The sequence below is a fragment of the Nomascus leucogenys genome, chromosome 15, assembly GCF_006542625.1.
Source record: "Nomascus leucogenys isolate Asia chromosome 15, Asia_NLE_v1, whole genome shotgun sequence".
Lineage (NCBI taxonomy): Eukaryota > Metazoa > Chordata > Mammalia > Primates > Hylobatidae > Nomascus > Nomascus leucogenys.
The window spans coordinates 107,468,569-107,485,273 of NC_044395.1; the positions used below are offsets into that span (position 1 = coordinate 107,468,569).

A 16,705-nucleotide genomic window follows, 5' to 3' on the forward strand; every position below is an offset into this window, starting at 1 on the left:
GTGCAGGCTGGAGTGCAATGGCATGATCTTGGCTCACTGCGACCTCCACCTCCCGGGTTCAAGCAATTCTCCTCCCGAGTAGCTGGGATTACAGGCATGCGCCACCATGCCCGGCCAATTTTGTATTTTTAGTAGAGATGGGGTTTCTCCATGTTGGTCAGGCTGGTCTCCAACTCCCGACCTCAGGTGATCCGCCTGCTTCGGCCTCCCAAAGTGCTGGGATGACAGGCGTGAGCCACCGTGCTGGGCTGGTGGGGGTTTTTTGAGACAGGGTGTTGCTCTGTCACCTAGGCTAGAGTGAGTACACAGCAGTGTGATCATGGTTCACTGCAGTCTAGACTGCCTGGGCTCAGGTGATCCTCCAACCTCAGCCTCCTGAGTAGCTAGGACCACAGGTGTGTACCACCACACCCAGCTAATTTATTTGTAGAGATGAGGGCTCACCATGTTGCCCAGGCTGGTCTTGAACTCCTGGGCTCAAGCCATCCTCCTGTCTTGCCCTCCTAAAGTGCTGAGATTACAGGCATGAGCCACCGTGCCCGCCCTGAATTAAGAATGCTGCTAGGAAACGAGGTCCCAGGGCTGGGGCAAAAACCACTCAGGAGCTGCAGATTTGTCTGTCTGCCAGGGGACAGTACTCCCTAGCCCAGCTGGTCTGTCTGTTCAGCCTGTGGCAGAGTGCCTGAGAGGGGAGTGCTTGGCTCTGCCTGTGTGTAGGGCCGCCCAACCAGCCCACCATGCAGTTGGAAGACTTTGCAGCTGATGCTTTTGGCAGCTGAGGGGCTCCTTGGAGGCTGGGCTGGGCCAGACTGGGTGTCGGGGCTGGCCTCAGTTGCAGGATATTTTGAGGGTGCAGACAGTAGGATGGTCTTACTGCCTGAGCTCTTTCCTGCCCTTTGGGAGGGCCAAGCTAGAGCTATTTGCTACCAAACACCTTTTTCCTATTAACTAAGCATACCGCCCAGCTGGGCAGGAACAGGCTGAGGACCTGACAAGCAGGGAGCCAGGCTCCTGCCAACAACCAAAGATTCCCCATTTCTAAAGGATGGAAAGAGCCCCTGGGAGGTGACCGAGGCCACAGCCAGCCCCTCCCTGTTCAGCATTGAAGAATGACACGCATTACAGAGCTCTGGAGCAGCCCGCAGTGGAAAGTTGGAGCTGAGGTGTGTGGCAGGCAGATGAGGGAGCAGAGAACTGCTGAACATCGTGAGACTCAGAGGACGTGGTTGAGCATGGCTGCGACCCTGCAGTTCCTGGCTTGCCTGGTGGTAGCCTTTTGTCTCCTCTCTGGTGTGACTACAACCCAGCACCATGCAGGTACCAGGCTTCAGGGTGGGTGGAGAGGAGCCAAGGAAGGCTGCTGGCTGACAGCAGTTAACAGTTGGCTCTATTTGAGGCTAGTCGGGCATAGAAGTGTGGGCATGGTGGGTACCAGGCTGATGTGTGCTGTGGTGGGTGACAGTGTGGGGCTCCACCCCCAGAACTGGAAAGGTACAGGTGACACCTAGGGAGATAGCCCTAGGTGCTCTTAATGCTGGCCCTGGGCTCATTCCCACTGATGCCCAAAGCAGGGTCTCTTGACCTGCCTGGGCTTGGAACAAACATTGCAAGGGTGAGGCAACACCCAAGGTGTGGGCCGGACGGAGCTGCCACAGACATCCTCCCCTGCCCTGTCCTCCCTGCCTCACATCCTCCCCTGCCCTGTCCTCCTCCTCCCTCCCTTACTGCTGAGGAGGAGCAGGGAGAGTAGGCGCTTTCCAGAGGTCTTTGTCCTTGGGAGAGTCACTGGCACTGTTTTAGGTGACTCTATCCTCAGATGATTATAGGGAGGGGAGGAGGGTGGGGAAGGGTCTTGTGACCCGTTGGCCTGGAGCTCTTTACCAAGAGCATTGTGCAATTTAAAGGAGGTGTCCTGGGCATTTGCCAGCATGGTAACTGGGCTTGGAATGATGCTTTTGAGATCACAAGACCTATGCCTGGGAGGGTGAATGTCAATGTGCATGTGTGTGCATGAGAGGGAGGGGAAAGGGGGGCACGGGATGGCATTCCTGCCCTTTTGCAGAATGATGAAGCACTCGGGACCTCTACCAGGCAGCAGAGGGGCACTTCTGGGAGGCTGGGGTGTTCATGGTGTAGCATGGCAGGGGCCTGACTCCTCTCTGCTGCCCCAGGGCAGCCCATGGACAGCACCAGCGTGGGAGGTGGCCTACAGGAGCCAGAGGCCCCGGAAGTGATGTTTGAGGTCTTTCCTCCCAGCCTGGGACATGGGGGTGGGCATGTCCAGAGGTCCCTAAGCTCAGGGTTGGGAAGGGGGATGTCTCAGGGTGGACCTGCTAGGGTTGGGGGGGGGGCAAGCCAGCATGGGTCCTGCTGCCTGCTTCTGCCCCTTCCCCCAGCCCACTCTTGCTCCCTGCCCTGCTCCCCAGGCCACGGCCCACCCCTTACATGGCTCCCCTTGCAGCTGCTCTGGGCTGGGCTGGAGCTGGATGTCATGGGGCAGCTGCACATCCAGGATGAGGAACTAGCGTCCACACACCCAGGCCGCCGACTCAGGCTCCTCCTGCAGCACCACGTGCCCAGTGACTTGAAGGGCGCTGAGCAGCGGCTGCAGCAGCTCCAGGACCTGCGGAAGGGGCCGCCTCTTAGCACTTGGGACTTTGAACATCTGCTCCTCACAGGCCTGTCCTGCGTCTACCGGCTCCACGCAGCTAGTGAGGCTGAGGAACGGGGCCGCTGGGCCCAGGTCTTCGCTCTCCTGGCACAGGAAGCACTCTGGGACCTGTGCAAGGGTTTCTGCCCCCGGGACCAGCCCCCTTCCCTGGGGTCCTGGGCCTCCATCCTTGACCCCTTCCCCTGACCCTCCCCTTTTGTTCTTTCACCTGCCATTACCCCCTCCCATCTCCTCCTCAACCCACCCAGGCAGACCCATCTTGGGCAGGGGCTTCTGTCTGGCATCTGATTCTTTCCACTGTGTTCAGATCTCTGGGCTTGGCTTGCACCCTGGACACCCCCTCTCTGCTTACCCCGACCCAATCTTGTTTCCTGGATCTTGAGAGGCTAAGAACCCAGGCTTTGGGTCGAAAGGAGTGCTCGAGGAGTGGGCACAGAGCTAAGGGCACGACTTGCAGGCAGTGTGTGTGCGCGTGTGTGTGTGTGTGTGTGTGTTGAGATCAGGGGTCAGGGTTGAGAAGTGTGTTCAAGAGATGCTGAAGGGAAGCTGCCCCAAGTAAGGCCTGGTCAGACCTCCCAACTCCTACCCTGGCAGTCTGTGACAGGTCCTGTGGAATTCACTGGAATCCTCTAGGTGCTGAGCACCCCCTTTTAGGCACAACCAAGGATCTGGGGTCCCTGAGCCTCCAAGTTCCCATCTGGGTTGGGAGAACCGACTTTCTGAGTTCTGTCTGTTGGAGGCGTGGAGGGAAGCAGGCGGAGGGAGGGACATTCTCTCTTTTGGGGTAGGGAGGCAGTATCTCAACAAGTGTCGGGTGAGCACCTCAGAGGGGGAGTAAGGCTGGGAGACCAAGGAGAGACAAGCGGAGGTGGGCTGGAGCAGGTGCGGCCCTGATTCTGTGTTGCTCTTCTCATAAAATGTTCTGTTTCGGCCTCCTGGAGCCTGTGTCATTCTGTGTCGGAATAAGCGTCTAACCCCTGCTCTGGGCAAATCACTCTTCCCCATCCCGGGAAGGCAAGAGTCAGGGCAACCAGGTCTCAACTCCTCATCTCATTCCCACGCCCTGCTGGAAGGAGGAATGTACTGTTTCCTTGAATCCCATGCCCCCAGTGGGGTAATGGGGTGCTGTTCCTTGTCACCGAAAGGCATCAGCCGGGGGCTAAGGCTGAGGTCGTAGGTCAATGATGAGTCAGACAGAGGGCTAGACGAGGTAGGGATATGAAAGGGAGGCCCCCAACGGACTAGGCGAATGTGGTTCCATCAAATTCCCACCTCCTCACCCTCCCAGGGTCTAAGGGGACCCTGCTCTCCAACCTCCAACCCCTTCCCCGGGCCTGCGGGCCCGCAGTAGTCAGCGCCTTCCCGCCTGCCGCCGGCGAATGCGTCGCAGTCAAGACAGCGCAGGGGCCTGGGCTGCCGGGCGCTGCGCGGGCCCGCTTTTCGCTTTATTGGCAGAGTCCAGGCGCGCCCGGAGGCCGTGGCGCTCGCGCGGGACGTTCGGGGCTCGGGCCCGGCCTGGCATGCACGCTCCCGGCCCTCCCGGGCTCTTCTCTGGCCCGGGGCTCACAGTAGCTCCGAGGCCTCGAGGCCCGGCGGGGCGGCGGGGGCCAGGTCGGGGTACACCAGGAAGCCGGAGAAGGTGATGTACTTGCCGTGGTTGCTGTAGGCGCCGTAGCCGTCGTGGTCGTGGCTGAGCAGCCAGACGGCGTCGCCGCGCCGCAGGGCCAGCATCACGCTCTGGCTCTGCATCTCGCGGCGCCGCGACGCGCCGTCGTCGTAAATCATGGCCTGCACCTCGTCGCGGTTCTTCATCAGCTTCACCGACAGAGTCTTCCGCGGCAGCTTGCCCAGCGTGAAGGAGAAGAAGTAGGCGCCGGGCAGACGGCAGCGGAACACGCCGGCCGCCGCGTCGAAGTCGCCGCCAATGTTGACGAACTCGGTGTCGAAGGCGAGCGGTCGGTGCCGCGGCCCGGGGCCGGCGTCCGAACCCACCAGGCTGCGCGTGCGCGCCGCGGAGAAGGCCGAGCGGGGCTCGGGGGGCGCAGGCGCGTCGGCGTCGGCGTCGGCGTAGACCAGGTAGCCGCTGAAGGTGGCGCCGGGAGCGCCTAGCGCGTACTGCGGGGCGCCGTGCAGCCGCAGCCACACCGTGTCGCCGTAGTCGAGCTGCAGCATGGCGCTCTGGCTGGCTGCGCGCCGCGCTCCTGGCCGCCGCTGCTCGTCGAAGGCCAGCGCCTGCACCTCGTCGCGGTTTCGCACCAGCATCACCGACAGGCTCTTGTGCGGGGCCTTGCCAGCCGTGAAGGAGAAGAAGTAGGCGCCGGGCACGCGGCAGCGGAACTGACCCGTGGCCGCATCGAAGTCGCCCCCGATGTTCACGTACACCTTGTCGAAGGTCACCGCCATCTCCGACGTGCCCTCCAGGGGGGTGGTGCGTGCCGCCGAGAAGGCCGAGCGCAGCTCAGAGGAGCCGGGGCCGAGGGCCGGGCCCAGGGCCCAGCAGGCCGCTGGGCCCAGCAGGCCCAGCAGAAGCGGCAGCATGGCGCCTGGGAGGGAGACGGAGGGGTGGGAGTGGAGTGTTGGCAGGGGCGGCTTCCAAACGCCCGGCTCTCCCCCGGGAGACGAGGGTTCTCTTCCTAGCCCTGCCCTTGACCCACAAGTAGGTTTCAATTTTCCTACATCCTTGGACTAGCTCAGGGCTTCTCAAACTCTAGCGAGCCTCACTGTCACTTGGAGGGCGTGTTCAAACATACATAGTTGGGCCCCATCCCCAGAGTTCATTCAGTAGGTCTGTGATGGGCCTAGATAATTTGCATTTCTTTGTTTTGTTTGTTTGTTTTGAGATGGAGTCTCGCTCTGTGAACCAGGCTGGAGTGCAGTGGCACGATCTCGTTTCACTGCAACCTCCACCTCCCGGGTTCAAGCAGTTCTCCTGACTCAGCCTCCCCAATAGCTGGGACTACAGGCGCGCCCGACTAATTTCTTTTGTATTTTGAGTAGAGAACGGGGTTTCACCTTGTTGCCCGGGCTGGTCTCGCACTCCTGAGCTCAGGGAATCCACCCGCCTCGGCCTCCCAAAGTGCTCTGATTACAGGCATGAGCCACCACACCGGCCGAGAATTTGCATTTGTAATACGTTTCTGGGTGATGCTGATGCTGCTGATCCAAGGACCACATGCTGAGAACTACTGTATTAAGCTAGAAGTCTCCAAACCTCTGTGTGTGTGTGTGTGTGTGTGTGTGTGTGTGTGTGTATACCCACACAATGAAACCTCTTTCTATTTTTTTTTTTCTGAGACAGAGTCTCGCCCTGTCACCAAGGCTGGAGTGCAATGGCGCGATCTCAGCTCACTGCAACCTCCGCCTCCCGGGTTCAAGCGATTCTCCTGCCTTAGCCTCCTGAGTAGCTGAGATTACAGGTACGCACCATAACGCCCAGCTAATTTTTTGTATCTTTAGTAGAGACGGGGTTTCACCATGTTGACCAGGCTGGTCTTGAACTGACCTCAAGTGATCCACCTGCCTCAGCCTCCAAAGTGCTGGGATTACAGGCGTGAGCCATCGCGCCTGGCCTTGAAACGCCCCCCCCCACCCCGCCCCTTTTTTTTTTTTTTTTTTTTTGAGACGGAGTCTGGCTCTGTCGCCAGGCTGGAGTGCAGTGGCTCGATCTTGGCTCACTGCAACCTCCACCTCCCAGGTTCAAGCGATTCTCCTGCCTCAGCCTCCCAAGTAGCTGGGACTACAGGCGTGCACCACCACACCCAGCTAATTTTTGTATTTTTAGTAGAGACAGAGTTTCACCATGTTGGCCAAGATGGTCTCCATCTCTTGACCTTGTGATCCGCCTGCCTCGGCCTCCCAAAGTGTTGGGATTACAGGCGTGAGCCACCGCGCCCGGCCGAAACCCCTTTCTTAAGTGAAAGCTTGCACACAGACTAGCAGAAACACTCTAAAGAGGCCTACAGCCCTGTCTGCTGGGCTTGCCCCTACACCTCCCATTTGACACCCAGGGGACCTGGTAACCCGGGGGATTCAGGGGGGTCTCTGAGTTTCCCTCAGCTCCAGTTGGCTGCATTTTCCTGTGGTTATTTTATGGTCCTTGGTCTGCCACTCACTCAGGCACTGGCTCTCTGTGTCAACACTCTGCATGACCGTTAACTGTTTAAGCCCCATCTGAGCAGGAAAGGAAATCGCTGCTCCCTGACTCCTTTCCTGGCCTCACGGGGGGCCCTTCCTGCACAGAGGAGGCGAGAACAGTTGGGTTTAGAGGTAGCTTCCTCCCCCTTGAAATCAGAGTAAAAGAGAAGGTGACTCCTTTCTCTTTGCTTGGAGGCTGGTTGCTCAGAAGAAGGAGTGGCGAGCCAGGGGCTACTGGGGATGGACGGGGAGAGCAACAATTCCCACAGGGCTTTGGCAAGGCTGTGAAGTCAGCAGCTTTGTTCCTTGGGAGTGATGGATTGGAGAGGACAGATAGCCAGATCTGCGTTCAGGTCCTGTCTCTACCACTCACACTGTGAAACCTTGGGCAGGTTCCCTAACTTCTCTGGGCATGACTTCCTCCATGTAAATGGGGAAGAGACCTCACACACAGGCTTGCTGTGGGGGTGCGCTGAGATAGGTGTGAACATGGTTTGTCAACGGCAGTGCTGAGGTGTGCAGATGCTTCTGTCGGTTGCCCTGACAAAAGTGATCTGGTCCAGTTCTTGACGTTAAGGGTTTAGGGACTCAGTCACTCCTACCCCTGAGAGCTTGATGAAGGCACTGCTTAACTCAAAGGAGTCACTCTCTGATGTAGGGATTCCATCCTGCTTCCTAGTAGTGCATGTGCTTTGGGGCTTGAATACCCAAAGGCCCTGATGTGGAAACAAAACAGGAAAGAAATGAGCTGGAGACAGCCTGGGATGTGGGCTGCTTTAGAAAGTGCCCTGTATGTGTAGCTCTGTGTCTCTTAGAGACAGCAGGGCCCTGCTGAGAAGGGTCGTCAGGTGTAGATGTGCAGAACGTCCTAGCTAGAATCTAGCTCACACTCCACATGTTAGAGCACCACCTGGGATAAAGTATGCTACCTTCTCATTCTCGTAATAAAGACCCCAAGTTGCTAGCCCAACTGAATGCTGTCTCCTTCCAGAGGAGGTGCTTTTTGTAATTCTCACAAAGGTGTCCTATGGATTAGTGATACCTTGGTTAGGACAGGGAGGAGGGAAGGGGCCATCCACAGTGGTGAAGATGGCACCTCACAAGTGTCCAGTGCATTCCCTTTTACAAAGTTCTTTTAGACGCGTGGTCTTGGCAAACCTGCAAGACAGGTGGGCCCTCTCCCATTTTATAGATGAGAAAGCTGAGGCCCAACAAGGGAAAGCATTTTGGCCCAAGGTCACCCATGGAGCACTGAGGTTTTTTGACTCAAATTCCGTATGCCTTCCTGTCACTCTTCCCTCCTAGACACAGGTATGTCCAGCCAATTTGCTCTCTGCCTCAGTTTACATTTTTGCAAAACTAGGAGAGGAGATCAGGGGAATGAGTCGTGGGATCCAGGGTGAGGAAGACAGAAAGCAAAACCAAACAAAAGCAAACAAACACATTCTCTAGTGTTTTGTCTTCTGGGAACATGGGAAACACCTCAGCTTTTCCACACCGCCGCTTTCCTAGTGGGTCCTGCCCCAGAAGCAGTTGCCCAGCAACCTCCCGACCAAGGTTGGTGCACCCCACCAGTGCCAAGGGTCTTCCTGTGCGCCCAGTACCCAGCCTCCGTTTCACCCACACTGCCCAATTCCCAGATCCCTGGATCCTCGTCCTTCCCTGAACCCCCTTCCCTGAGCAGGTCAGAGGTGTGGAAGGGTGTGTCAGGTGGGTGTCATAGCACCAGGGAAGGAAATGGCTGTTCCTGGCTCTGTCCAGGTGGGGCTCAAAATAGTCATGTTCAAAGAGAAAAACTGGGACACAGAGCTGGACAGACCCAGAACCCCGGAGCCAAGGCGGGAGGTGCAGCGATGTCAGGCTGAGGGGATCGCAGAGCTCCCCCTTGCCCTGCCACTCACCAGTTAACCCTTCCCTCAAGCCCTGCCACAGCCCCCTCCCCAACCTACCTTGAAAGCCCGTCATCCTTCCAAGAAGTCCCACTTTAACAGAAGCCAATTAATCCTTATTTTTAAAAAACAAAAACCAGAAAGGGGTACCCCAATCCCTCTCCCCCGAGACCTTCCCTCCATCCATCCATCCCTTCGGAATGAAAGCCCTTGTGCCTGTTTCACGAAAAGGCTCCCAGGTCCTCCTTTCAAGGAAAAAGGACCCAATTTCCCCGCGCCTCCCCAGCCCCCGCTTCCAGTAAAGGAGGAACCTCGGCTCCCTGCCTCCCCTGAGCTGCCCTCACCTGGCTGGGGGCGGCGGTCGGGTCGGGTTCGGTCCGAGCCCGCGATCTGGCTCCGGGCTGCGGGCTCCGGGCTGCGGGCTGCGGGCGCCGGGCTGCGCACTGACCGCCCGCGCTGCGGAGGGGGCGGCGGGGGCTCCGGCTGCTTCTCCCGGCTCTAAGGCGGCGGCGGACAGGGTGCTGGGGCCCGGGGCCCGGCGTGGGGAGGCGTGAGGGAAAGGGAAGGTCAGCCAGAGAGGGAGCTGAGCGAGAGCGGAGAGGCGGGGAGAGGCGGGAGGGGGAGAGGAGGGGAGTAGGGGGAGAGGGAGGGGCGAGCTGCGGGGCCTAGGGGCTCCGCACGGAGCCTGCGCCGAGCACTGGACCCTTCCTGATCTGTGACCTCCTTAGAGCTTCGTCCTCTGGGTCTAGGGAGCAGGCATCATTAATCTGAGCAGTTGGGGAAACTGAGGCACAGAAGGGGAAACTGAGGCCAGAGGCAGCGGCTAACGCGGGGTGGCCCAGAGCGCTCTACAGTCCAGCTTCCTTCCTAGTGTGGGGAGAGAGGGCTAGAGCTGGACTCAGAGGCTGGACTAGCCTTTGGGCTGCAAGGACAGTGGAAGGTGAGATTTTGGCTGGGACAGATGTCCAAGCTAAGTGGCTTTGGGGGAGGGGTCTGAAGGAAGAGAAGGATAAATGGGTCAATGTTGCCAATAAAGGAAGAGCTGAAAATAACCTAGTTTTTCTCCCTCACCTCCAAATTGGAAAATGCCCACCGTCGGTTAGGAAAGAGGGAGAAGGGAGTCTGCAGGCATCAGAGGGGCAGCCTGCGTCCCCTGGGGTGAGGGGCAGTAAGGAGGAGAGTCCTTGGGGCAGAATGGAATTTTCTGCTGGGAAGGTTGCTCCTGCAAGAAGGGACAGGGTTGAGAAGGGCAGTAGGTGGGCAAGAAAGGCCTCTGGAGAGGGAAACTGATGCCCTGCCTCGCTGGGGCCAGGCTAGCAAGAGTCCAGCAGGGCACCCGGGCTGGGAACAGCGGTCTTCCCATGGTAATACTCACCAGAGGCACTAGTGCGGGCCTCCACTCTGGGCTTCGAGCCCGTGGGATGGGGGGCTCAGACTCCCTTTCTCTAGGCTGCTGTTCTCTCCCCTGATGGCTGTAGAGGTGACGACACTGCCTGGCACTCAGTAGATGTTGACTGAGTGGATGACTTTTGAAGAGCTCTACTCTCAGCAGCCAAGAGCTGGTGCCCTCTGCCTGGCCCTGGTTGACTGCGGAGCCATGGGCTCTAATTCTGCCTCTGCTGCAGGTCTGCTCTGTGGTCCCTGAGAGGCCTGGACCCCTGCGGACCCCCCGTCCTCTGGAGCTTTCCTTTTGGAGCTCTCAAAGTTTACCCAACCCCAGTTAATCTATTTGTCTCTAGGAAGATGTTGGTAGAGGTAATTGGCTCTGCTTCAAGGGTGTTAGGTGAATGATGGAATGAATTAACGATTATGTGCTGGAATAGAAAGGAATTAATGGAGGTGTTTCGGGCTGGACAATGAGGGTATTTGGTGACAGAGGGTGAAGCACCTGTCTAGCCCTTGTCAGATCACAACTGTCTCTTTCACCAACAGCCACAGGTGAAAAGCTTGGGCCACAGGACTGTGGGGAGGACAAGAGGCAGGGTAAGAGGGGGATGAGCCACACAGGGATGTCGAAGGAGAGCTGGGGGATTTCGAAGGAGAGCTGGGGGAGGCCAAAAGCCAACCTATGGCAATCTATGGCCCTTCTTAGGGCCCTGGGCCCCTTCTGGATGAGAAGAGTGGAGCTACTCTCCTGAGGGTGTGATTCCAATGGTGGGAGGGGAGGGGAGGGGAGAAGGTATATTATAGGATAATATAATCTCAGTTGAGGTTTGGTTCAGGCTGGGATTTGACACTCCCTGGATCCACAAGAGTTCTCACCAGAGAAGTGAGGGTTGAGGTAGAGATGGGTGGCTGGGGCAGATGACATCAGGATTTGCATCAGGGGACTGGGATAGGGAGGAAGCCACTGGGAAAGGGATATAGAGAAAGATGATGCCATGAGCTGGTGGGTGTAAGGCAGATGGGTGGGCTCCAGAATGGGAGTTAAGAAGAGGTGGCAGCAGGATCCAGAGAAAAGCCCTAGGCTGGTTATACTTCCTGCTCCCTCCTCTCTCGTTTTGCAGGCACAATTTTATTTTTGAGAGAGGGTCTTGCTGTGTCACCTGGGCTGGAGTGCAATGGTATGATCTTGGCACACTGCAGCTTTGACCTCGCAGGCTCAAGTGATTCTCCCACCTCAGCCTCCCAGGTAGCTGGTCACCATGTCTGGCTAATTTTTTTTAAATTTTTTGTAGAGACAAGGTCTCACTCTGTTGCCCAGGCTGGTTTTAAACAACAATTATTTTATTTATTTTTTAATTGAGACAGGTATGGCTGGGCATGGTGGCTTACGCCTGTAATATTAGCACTTTGGGAGGCCAAGGTGGGAAGATCGCTTGAGCTCAGAAGTTTGAGACCAGCCTGGGCAACAGAGTGAGACCCCATCTCTTTCTCTTTTTTTTTTTTTTTTTTGGTTTTTTTTTTGAGACGGACTCTCGCTCTGTTGCCCAGGCTGGAGTGCAATGCTGCGATCTTGGCACACTGCAACCTCTGCCTCCCAGGTTCAAGCGATTCTCCTGCCTCAGCCTCCTGAGTACCTGGGATTACAGGGGTGCGCCACCATGCCCGGCTAATATTTTGTATTTTTAGTAGAGGTGGGGTTTCACCATGTTGGTCAGGCTGGTCTTGGAACTCCTGACCTTGTGATCCGCCCGCCTTGGCCTCCCAAAGTGCTGGGATTGCAGGCGTGAGCCACCGCGCCCAGCTGTCCCCATCACTTTAAAAAAAAAAAAATAAAGTTAAAAAATTTAACATTAAAAAATATATAAATTGAGATGGGTTCTTTTTTTTTTTTTTTCTTGAGATGGAGTTTCGCTCTTCTTGCCCAGGCTGGAGTGCAATGGAGCAATCTTGGCTGACTGCAACCTCCCCCTCCCGGGTTCAAGTGATTCTCCTGCCTCAGCCTCCTGAGTAGCTGGGATTACAGGGGCACACCACCATGCCCGGCTAATATTTTGTATTTTTAGTAGAGACCGGGTTTCACCATGTTGGTCAGGCTGTTCTCAAACTCATGACCTCAGGTGATCCGCCTGTCTTGGCCTCCCAAAATGCTGGGATTTCAGGAGTGAGCCACTGCGCCCGGCTGAGATAGGTTCTTACTCTGTCACCCAGGCTGGAGTGCAGTGGCACGATCTTGGCTCATCGCAGCCTGGGCTTAAGTGATCCACCCCCGTCAGCCTGCCGCCACATGGCAGCTAATAAACAACAATAATTTTTATTTATTTTTATTTTTTGAAACGGAGTTTCGCTCTTGTCACCCAAGCTGGAATGCAATGGTGCGATCTCGGCTCACTGCAACCTCTGCCTCCTGGGTTCAAGCGATTCTCTTGCCTCAGCCTCCTGAGTAGCTGGGATTACAGGCATATGCCACCACCCCAGGCTAATTTTTGTATCTTTAGTAGAGGTGGGTTTGGCCAGGCTGGTCTTGAATTCCTGACCTCAAGTAATCCACCTGCCTTGGCCTTCCAAAATGCTGGGATTACAGGCGTGAGCCACAGTGCCCAGCCAACAACAATAATTTTAATAGCAGGTTCCTTTCACTGAGTGTAGTAGATGCTGTCAGTGTCCCACCCACACCTCCAGGCCTACCAGGAAGGCACCCACAGACAGTTCCTGACCAGGCCCCTGCTTCCTGTGTCCCTCCTGAGGGCATTTTCAGCTGTGGGAGTGAGTGTGGGGCAGGCCCAAAGGGCTATAGAGTTAATACCCCCAGAGCAACCATCAGCCAGTGGTCCAGAGTTAGGGGTAAATACCCCAGCTTTCTGGTCCCTCCGTGGGAGCATTCCAGTTCCCAAATCCAGGTCATGTTTCAGACTCAGAGTCCAGCAGAATTAAGTTCTCCATGGTGAAAACCCACTGGTATCTGTGTGCTGTTTTTTTTTTTTTTTTTTTGAGACGGAGTCTCTCTCAATCGCCCAGGCTGGAGTGCAGTGGCGCGTTCTCAGCTCACCGCAAGCTCTGCCTCCCGGGTTCACGCCATTCTCCTGCCTCAGCCTCCCGAGTAGCTGGAACTACAGGCGCCCGCCACCATGCCCGGCTAATTTTTTTTTTTTTTTGTATTTTTAGTAGAGATGGGGTTTCACTGTGTTAGCCAGGATGGTCTCGATCTCCTGACCTCGTGATCCGCCCATCTCGGCCTCCCAAAGTGCTGGGATTACAGGCGTGAGCCACCGCGCCTGGCCTATCTGTGCGCTTTATTCTGTTTCCTCTCTTTGTCTCATTTCCCCGCTCGCTCACCCTGCTTCTTGGGATCACAACTCTCTCCTTCACCAGCTTGAAAAGCTAGGGCCACAGGACTATGGGGAGGACAAGAGGCATGGTAAGGGTGGGATAAGCCACACAGGGGAGCTGGGGAAGGCTGGAAGCCAACCTAGGGCGGCCGCAACCCTTCTTAGGGCCATGCGTCCCTTCTGGATCAGAAAATTTAAGGCAGGAGTAGGATTTAAACCCAGAGCTATCTGGCTCCCAAACCCAGTCCTTAACCAGTGTACTCTGCAGCCTCCCTTTCTCTGATTCTCTCTCAGCCTTTTTATTTTATTTTTTTTTAAGACAGAGTCTTGCTCTGTCGCCCAGGCTGGAGTGCGTGGTATGATCTCAGCTCACTGTAATCTCTGCCTCCTGGGTTCAAGCAATTCTCCTGCCTCAGCCTCCTGAGTAGCTGGGGCTACAGGTGTGCACTACCATACCCAGCTAGTTTTTTTGTATTTTTAGTAGAGACGGTTTCACCATGTTGGCCAGGATGGTCTCGATCTCCTGACCTCGTGATCCGCCCACCTCGGCCTCCCAAAGTGTTGGGATTACAGGCGTGAGCCACCGCGCCCAGCCTGAAGAGGCTCTTTCTAAAGAATGGTGAGGATTTTGACAGGGTGAGATGGAAGTGGAGATGGAGGAGTGAGGGGGTGGGATCCAGTCAAAGATAAGGATGTGAACCAAGGTGAGGAGGTGGCGTAGGTGGAGCTAGGGAAGGAAATGTACCAGGCTTGGTTGTGGAGAAGGGTTTGTGATGGGAAGTTATGGCAGGTAAGGAGTGTGGGGCTTAACTGCCGAGCTAAGGAGCTTTTACCTTACAGTAGAGGAGAAGAAGGTGTGCTCAAAGCTGTATTTTAAGAAGATTACTCTGCAGATTGAAAAGCAGGAGAAAGAAGAGGGGAGAGGAAGGCAGATGGGTGAGAAAATACTGAAAGTGTCCAGATGAAAGTAAACTATCCAGGGGCAGTGAGAAAGGAAGAGACAGATGGGAGAGGGACTGAAAAGGGAGATTCAGAGACTACAGTGAGCACACAGCTCACAATTTAATTAGCTTCCTGCTTTGCCAGTGGATTACAGGGAATTAGCAAAGCTCACAGTCTAGGGACCTTGCTGGGAGTTGAGGGGAAATTAATGAGAAAGACAACAACATGCCCCAGGGAGAAATGAAAGAGGAGGAATGTTAGCCAAGCAGAGATGCCAGCAGGAGAAACATACGTCTGGGCACTGAGTCCCTGCCTTTCTCGGAGATTTCAGCCCTCCAGGGGAGCAGACTTTAGGGTTCCTGGTCACGCTCCTGGCCCCATTGCCCTTGGTTCCAATTCCTCTGAGCACTTGGTAAATGACCCCGGAGAGGGGAAGCTGGGAGTGCTTGTGAAGACCAAGTTCCCAACTCTCCCCTGGCCTTTTTCCCAGCAGGGCTCTAAGATCCCAACACTGGCCTTCCTAGAAGGCAGAACTGAATCCCCTGGGCCCCTTCTGCAGATGGACCAGGAGGTGACCTGCTCATGACCTGATGTGGCGAATTGCATTTTCAAATGCGACAGTGTCATCTCCCATCCCACTCGCTCTTCTTACAATGTGACCTTGCCAGTCCTCATGAAAAGGAGGAGTTACGTTAGGTCATTGAAAGGTGACGCCGCTGCTGCCTGGATCTCTCTTTTGAAACCCTCATCCCTGGAGCCCAGCCATCAGGCTGTGAGGAAGCCTAGGTCACATGGAAAGGCCACATGTAAATATTGTGGCCAACAGTCCTAGTCAGGACCAGCTACATCATTTGCAAAGTCCAGTGCAAAATGAAATTGTGGAGGGGCTGAGCACAGTGGCTCATGCCTTTGATCCCAGCACTTTGGGAGGCCAAGGCAGTTAGATCACTCGAGGCCAAGAGTTTGAGACCAGCCTGGCCAACATGGCGAAACCCCGTCTCTAAAAAAAAATACAAAAAGTGGCCAGGCGTGGTGGCCCACGCCTGTAATCCCAGCACTTTGGGAGGCCAAGGCGGGCGGATCACCTAAGGTCAGGAGTTCGAGACCAGCTTGACCAACATGGTGAAACCCCATCTCTACTAAAAAATACAAAAATTAGCCAGGCGTGGTGGCACGTGCCTGTAATCCCAGCTACTCAGGAGGCTGAGGCAGGAGAATCGCTTGAACCTGGGAGGCAGAGGTTGCAGTGAGCCAAGATCACACCAGTGCACTCCAGCCTGGGCAACAGAGCAAGACTCCATCTCAAAAAAAAAAAAAAAAAAAATTAGCCGGGTGTGATGGTGCGCACCTGTGGTCCCAGCTACTCGGGAGGCTGGGGCCTGAGGATCGCTTGAACCTGGGAGGCAGAGGTTGCAGCAAGCCGAGATTGTGCCACTGCTCTCCAGCCTAGGTGACAGGGCAAGACCCTGTCTCAAAAAAAAAAAAAACAAAAAAAAGGTGGAGGCTACTGTTAAAAAATTAAGAATTTAGAGCTTTAAACCAAACATATGGCTCTTCCAAGTGTGGCACCTTGCTCAGCCACACAAGTTGTAGGGCCATGAAGCTGGCCCTGGCCCCAGCTGCGGTACCAGCATCACTGCAAGTGATGTGGATGTGAGGAAGCCTTCAAGAGGGCACCAGGCCTGGTCTCTGACTGCAGCTGTGTGAGCGGCCCTGAATGAGAACTGCCTAGCTGAACCTAGTACTCCACCAGACCCACAAGGAATAAAGATGATTGTTGCTGGGCTTTTTGTTGTTGTTTGTTTGTTTTGAGACGGAATCTCACTCTGTCACCCAGGCTGGAGTGCAGTGGCACAATCTCAGCTCACTGCAAGCTCTGCCTCCTGGTTTCAAGCAATTCTCTTGCCTCAGCCTCCCGAGTAGCTGAGATTACAGGCGCCCGCCACCACGCCCGGCTAATTTTTTTTGTATTTTTAGTAGAGACGGGGTTTCACCATATTGGCCAGGCTGGTCTTGAACTCCTGACTTCAAGTGATCCACCGGCCTCGGCCTCCCAAAATGTTGGATTACAGGTGTGAGCCACCGTGCCCAGCCAACTATTGCTGTTTTAAACCAGTAAGTTTTGGGTTACTGTAGCAACAGAGAGTTGGAACACTGGGGTAACCAGACCTGATCAAAACTGGCTGAAGACGCAGGACAGCCACCAAGTTTCTCCCCATACCCAGGCTCATTCCCTGAACTGTTGTTGCATGTTCTCCTTGACCCATGTTAGCAGAAGACATTGGAGGCACAAATAACTCCAGACTGTCAGGAGACCCAAATCCTATGTCTGGCTATGGAATGCTGCATATTGACAC

The 16,705-nt window shown here is 55.7% G+C and overlaps 3 protein-coding genes across 6 annotated transcripts in view; 1 reads left to right on the forward strand and 2 right to left on the reverse strand.

The window, feature by feature from the left end:
* The first annotated feature begins 516 nt into the window (after window positions 1-516).
* Window positions 517-3,656, forward strand: FAM180B (family with sequence similarity 180 member B). Of its 3 annotated transcripts, XM_003278941.4 has the most exons (3): window positions 517-1,317; window positions 2,172-2,242; window positions 2,462-3,656. In XM_003278941.4, exons 1-3 carry the CDS (start codon window positions 1,110-1,112, stop codon window positions 2,855-2,857), a joined length of 675 nt encoding a protein of 224 aa, XP_003278989.3. In that variant the 5' UTR covers window positions 517-1,109; the 3' UTR covers window positions 2,858-3,656. The 3 variants fall into 3 exon arrangements, with proteins under 3 accessions (XP_003278989.3, XP_030685121.1, XP_030685123.1); XM_030829261.1 differs by having other exon boundaries at window positions 2,172-3,656; XM_030829263.1 differs by lacking the exon at window positions 2,172-2,242 and having other exon boundaries at window positions 1,115-1,317.
* Window positions 3,657-4,078: 422 nt separating this feature from the next.
* Window positions 4,079-11,225, reverse strand: C1QTNF4 (C1q and TNF related 4). Of its 2 annotated transcripts, XM_030829665.1 has the most exons (3): window positions 10,070-11,225; window positions 9,039-9,439; window positions 4,079-5,214 (listed from the first exon to the last, which is right to left on the reverse strand). In XM_030829665.1, the coding sequence occupies exon 3, from the start codon at window positions 5,207-5,209 to the stop codon at window positions 4,235-4,237; it is 975 nt and encodes a 324-aa protein (XP_030685525.1). In that variant the 5' UTR covers window positions 5,210-5,214; window positions 9,039-9,439; window positions 10,070-11,225; the 3' UTR covers window positions 4,079-4,234. The 2 variants fall into 2 exon arrangements, with proteins under 2 accessions (XP_030685525.1, XP_003279026.1); XM_003278978.2 differs by having other exon boundaries at window positions 9,039-11,225.
* Window positions 11,226-13,941: 2,716 nt separating this feature from the next.
* MTCH2 (mitochondrial carrier 2) overlaps window positions 13,942-16,705 on the reverse strand; it is a 51,397-nt gene continuing 48,633 nt past the window's right edge. Inside the window, exon 13 of the mRNA XM_030828879.1 lies at window positions 13,942-14,293. Coding sequence (XP_030684739.1) covers window positions 14,267-14,293 — 27 coding nt within the window. The 3' untranslated portion in view covers window positions 13,942-14,266. The remainder of the gene's footprint in view (window positions 14,294-16,705) is intronic.

Excerpts from the sequence above, each read along its gene's own strand:
- FAM180B (XM_030829261.1), top strand. The coding sequence starts at position 1,110 with ATGACACGCATTACAGAGCTCTGGAGCAGCCCGCAGTGGAAAGTTGGA. Across the intron at positions 1,318-2,171 it reads TACAACCCAGCACCATGCAG|GGCAGCCCATGGACAGCACC; the intron begins GTACCAGGCTTC and ends CTGCTGCCCCAG.
- C1QTNF4 (XM_030829665.1), bottom strand. The coding sequence starts at position 5,209 with ATGCTGCCGCTTCTGCTGGGCCTGCTGGGCCCAGCGGCCTGCTGGGCC.